Raw genomic sequence first — 5,145 nt, forward strand, 5'->3', positions numbered from 1 at the left:
TTATTGGTGAAGATTTAGAATATTAGGATTAAAGGCTTAGGTATTAGTGATGCTCTATAAGTGGTTAGAAGCATACTTTTAGCACTTGTGATGAGATAGGATGAACACCTAAAGGTGACTCCTCTATTGACATACCAACATTGCTAAAAGCTCTTTGTTAAATCTATGAGAATATCACCTATCACTCAAAAATGTGGTTATACTTTAAGCTGCATCAAAAGGGGAGTAAAGTTTATGAGTATGTTTGGGATCCTATCTAACTTGATTGGAAGAAAACACATGAGCTTAGAAATGGATTTCTACTTTCTTAGGAGCTTGACTAGCTAAATTTAGTACTTTCCAAAACTAAAAAGTGTGGCCTACTTTGAGAAGAACTAAACAAGTTGATATGAAGTTTTTGATAGCAAGAGGTTAGCCCCTAAGATCCAAGCTAAAATCAATTGATAAGTCTAATCTGTGGTCGGAAAAAGCGAGAGACAAGTGGGGGGGGGGGGGGGGGATGCACCTATAAGAACTTATCTATATAATGTGTGGTCAAAGGATATTAAGAAATACCCTTTCTTTACATGCTATAAGGCCATACAATGACCCCATTTACTTTACTAAGCTTATAGATTTTTTTCAAATTGTAATTTAAAATCCCATTTTGTAAATATAATATTGTACATTTTACCAAATAAAATGCAATTATTTTGAACTCACATGATATCTTACATGTTCTATAAGGTGCATGCCCTTGGGAAAGATGTGTTAGTTTTAGATTTGTGGGAAAGGTTGAAGGCCAATCCTCAGTAATTATTGTCTTTTCCTTGGAAAGATAGTGAGGGAAATTTATAATGAATGTGAAATAGGCCTATCAAATGGACAAAAATTCCTCGTAGTCATCCCCTTTATCTTATCAATAAGGAAGATTCTTTTCACCTCTTACTGGATATACAAAGTAGGACTTCACAATAGATTGACTTCAAGAATAAATTCTATCTATTGCAAAAGGGAAAATGACTAGTCTTTTGGATACTTGGCATGTCATACAAGCAATGGTGTTACTTCGTCTTGGAAAATCACACATAGGCACTTGTATTTAAGGGTCCTAATTGCGATCGCTAAGGTTGGTGATCATATTAGTAGAAACGTTGATCTTTGAATTAGGCTTGTCAAGCATTTCAATCCTCAAGTATCATAGTGCTAAGATAGTTGTTACTAAACTAAACTTGCTTGAGTTGTTTGTCCTTTCTTGAAGGATGTACATATTTTCTTGTACCTAATCCAATTACCACATTTTTCAAAACTTGGAATTCAAAGGACATGCTATCTACGTTTTGAAGGATGTAAAGGTGTGGATTTCTATAAGAGTTGTGTTGCACCAAGACTATTGGCGTGAAGGCCCTGGCTTGCTGATCCGGTTAGCTAAGTGGTTGCATCGAAAGGTCTCCCATTAGTGAAACAATTTCAATTGTCAGAAACCCATTCAACAAATAGTCATTGCTATTTCATTCACTACTATGGGTGCATTAAAGTGGGGTCAAAACCTTGGTGAGTTAGTAGACTTGTTGATTTGTTCAGTGCTTTGGTCCCATCATTAACATGACTAACCCTATGATAACACCCTCATTTATTAGGGTGTTTGCGGGGGCTTCCCAAGGTTAGGGAAACCCCAACCCCCATGCAACTTCTAAGGGCGATAGTGGGGTACCCCCCACTTACCCCAAGTGCAACTCGGCCCTAAGGATGTAGGGTTGGCCCACGGATGTGGGCAATATTTCAAGTGTTGAGTCTATCTCAAGGCCGCAAGGTTTATACAAGTTGAGAATGTTGCTAAGGATGTTGGCAATGTTTCCAGTGTCAAACTCTATCTCAAGGCTGCAAGGTTTATACAAGTTGAGAATGTTCACTCTAAAGCATCTATGAAATAATATGACACTCTAAGGTGTTTATGTGTGAGTCTTTTGTGGAAGAACATGATGTCATTGATTACCCCACATGTTTTCATGTAAAGCACTAGAACATTAGTAAGCATAGATTTGGCTTACCTACATTGAGGATTAATACCCATACAAGAGCCATCTTAGAATACTTGAGATCAATTTAACCACTCGAAGAAGTTCAACTTATGTAACCACCAGTAGTACATATAGTGTGGGATACGTATGATCTCATGTGTATGTCTTCTTTTAAGGGCATCCTATTGCAGTTGTAAAATGAGAGAAAAGCTCTCGGTTTCTAACAGATCATTGTGTATTAGGTGAGCATATTACTTTAAGAAGGTCAATCGATGTCGGATGGGTAAGGAATGCCATGTCCACAAGCGAGCTTCAAAAAGAGGTTGTATGAAGGCTCTGATTAGAATTCGGGGCGTTTGGGCAGAGGTATAGACATACAGACAGAGAGAGAGAGAGAGAGAGAGAGAGAGAGAGAGATTTTGATCAGGGCACGTGCATATGGAGACGTGAGACAGCGCTGATGTGGGAAGCGAGGGCATCACGTATGCTTGCGGCATAAGGATCGAACTGATGATGATGATAATATTGATGATGATGGGGATGGTGATAATGATGATGATGGTGGTGATGATGATATGAGTGATGGTATGACGAGTAAGGCAGATGGGTATCGTCGCTGTCCAATGGCTCTTGCTCCGCCGAGAGAGGCTCCCCGCCGTCGATCAGGAAATTGTGCAGGATGCATGCAGCCGCGACGGTGCACGACACGTCCTCCACCCGCAGCTCCCCCGTGGCCAGCAGCGACCAATAGGATTTGAGCATGTGGAACGCCCTGCTGACGCTGGCCCGCGCCCGCTCGTGGACCCCGTTGAACAGCTGCTGAACTGGCGACAGCGGGAGCGCCAGCGTGGCAGGGTACGGGGTGATCAGCCAGGGCAGCAGCGGGTACGCCCCGTCGCCGATAACGTACTCCGGCACGGGCGTCCCCGTCAGCAGCTCCACGTGGCGGCCGTGGAGCAGCTCGTGGGACTCCTCCACACGTGCGAACAGGCGGGTGCCGGGCAGGATGTGCGCAGGCAGCATCGACCCACCCCAGCCCACGGAGATGTCCAGGAAGCGACCGGCCGCGTCGGTCACACCTTGCATGGCCACGCAGGGATACCCGGCCGGACTCTCGTAGTAGGCCGCCTCGGAGCCCGCCGCGTCCACCGGGAACCGGCTGCAGCCCACCGCCCCGCAGCAGTTGGTCAGGCCCAGGAGCTCGAATTGCTCGATGATCGGGTCCAGAGCCTGCGGCGCCGTCGGGAAGTCGAAGAGGTGGCCCAGCCGCGCCTGCAGCGCCTTACACACCTCGTGGAAACCGGCCGCGCCCGTGGCCGCGTCCGCCAGTCCGAAGCGCCTCGCCACGTGCCAGTGGCTCGCCCCGCTGGCCATGCGGTAGAGCGCGGCAGCCAGCTTGGACTCCGGGGGGTCGGTCAGCGCGGATCGCACCGCCGCAAGGAGGCGCGAGAAGGCGCCACGCGTCATGCGGAAATGGTGGCGCCAGGCAACGTCATCGGCGGGGCCGGAGAGAAACTGGTCGAACCATGAGGAAGGCGAGGAGACGGTAGTGACGACTGCAGGACTGACAGGTGGCGGTTGTTGGTCAGTGGTGTCGTCGCCCTCCGGCAGATGGCCGGCGATGGCGAGCATGAGCTGGAGCTTGGAGACGGCGAGCTTGGTGGCGCGGACGGATTCCTGCAGGGCTAGGGTTTGGCTGGGAAGCAACAGCAGGGTGTGCTCTGTCAGGAAGCGCTGCACCACGACGACTACGGCCGCCACCACAGACATAAGCACGGCCAGCTCTTCCTTCTTCTTGCGGCCATGGCCGGCGGCCGCAGCAGGAGGACGCTCCATCGGCCCCGAGAGAGAGAGAAAGATACAGGCTCTCGCGCTCGCTCTAGCTACCCCGTCTGTGATAACGCACTGTTGAGAGAGAGGGGGGGAGAGAGAAGAGAGAGAGAGAGCGCGTGTCTCATGTTATGACAACAAAGAACAGTACTCATGAAGAGAGAGAGAGAGAGGGTCTCTGAAAGAGTGCCTCTCATGAGAGGCCTGCAGCATCTGCAGACAGCAGTCTCTCTCTCTCTCATCGAGCTCCGGGCCAGGACAGTTAACAGAGACCGGGACCCCAGAAGGCAAAACAGTTTGCTAAGATTCGAACCCGCGACCTCGTACACAGTCCTCCCTCCGGAAACTTTTTTCCCTCTAATAAAAATTAGAATAGCTAAAACGTCTGTATTCAAAGGCTTTGATTCTAAAATCCTTGACTACGAAGGTTCTTCCGGCTCTTAAGTTCAATGTTTTAGAGGTAAATCTTTAAAATGTGAGATTACATTAAACCTAGGTGTCTTAATGAGCATGAATTGTTCGCCCTTTTTATTCTCCCAAAAGATTTTCTCACTAGAGAGAGAGCTCATAAGTCACATACCCCAATCCCATTCAAGGTTTAACATAAAATAAATTATAAGGGTGTTTTTCTGCTGGGTATTTGGTGACACCCAAATGGTACTAAACGCCTTCATGTAACATGTTGGATCACTCTATCCCATAATTTTTGGGAGGGCTGTGCATTTTGGCAAAAGCAAAAGTTCACCAACTCTGTGGTTCATTTCGATAAAACTAATTGTAGGAGCGGTTGAGCAAGACCCACGGACCGCTTATTGCTTTAAGCGTTCCAAGCCGAGCATTAATGGCTACCACTCACATAGCCGACACGCCATCCATATCTACGAGTGTAGTGAGCTTACCTCTATACTGATCGAGTTACCTCCTCTCCCGCGTACTCTGATAGCTCCACGATCCAAGTGTAAGCTTCAAGCAAGCTCGCTCCTCAAGCTCCATGCTCCAAGCTCTATTGCCACGAGCAAGAGAAGAGAAGAGAATAGAAGAGAAGGAGAGAGGAGAAGATTGAGAGCTTCTCCTCCCCGGTCCCTCAGCCTCACGCACTCACTCCCTCACACTCTCACACTCCCTCTCTTAAGCACAAGCTCAAGCAAGCAAGAACAAGAACAAGAAGAAGAAGAGGAGAGCCAGTTTTGGCCACATACAAGAATGAGCTTCTCATTCACTTTTCAACTTTATATACAAAACCCTAAATCCCTTTTGGGCGGTTATCCCCTTATCCCCTTTTTTACATGGCCGACTGTGGCCTAGGCCTTTTTCC

The 5,145-nt window shown here is 47.5% G+C and overlaps 1 protein-coding gene across 1 annotated transcript; it reads right to left on the minus strand.

Annotated features, from left to right (window-relative positions):
- Positions 1–2,002: 2,002 nt before the first annotated feature.
- On the minus strand, positions 2,003–3,978 carry LOC148030154 (protein ANTAGONIST OF LIKE HETEROCHROMATIN PROTEIN 1-like). The gene has a single exon (XM_087686427.1). It carries the CDS (start codon positions 3,834–3,836, stop codon positions 2,424–2,426), a length of 1,413 nt encoding a protein of 470 aa, XP_087542553.1. The 5' UTR covers positions 3,837–3,978; the 3' UTR covers positions 2,003–2,423.
- Between the last annotated feature and the right edge of the window lie 1,167 nt (positions 3,979–5,145).

The sequence above is a fragment of the Lygodium microphyllum genome, chromosome 10, assembly GCF_053477565.2.
Source record: "Lygodium microphyllum isolate KBCC chromosome 10, Lygodium_microphyllum_v1.1.10, whole genome shotgun sequence".
Classification (NCBI taxonomy): domain Eukaryota; kingdom Viridiplantae; phylum Streptophyta; class Polypodiopsida; order Schizaeales; family Lygodiaceae; genus Lygodium; species Lygodium microphyllum.

Bases quoted from the DNA above. Each gene is read 5' to 3' on its own strand.
- LOC148030154 (XM_087686427.1), bottom strand. From the start codon at position 3,836: ATGGAGCGTCCTCCTGCTGCGGCCGCCGGCCATGGCCGCAAGAAGAAG.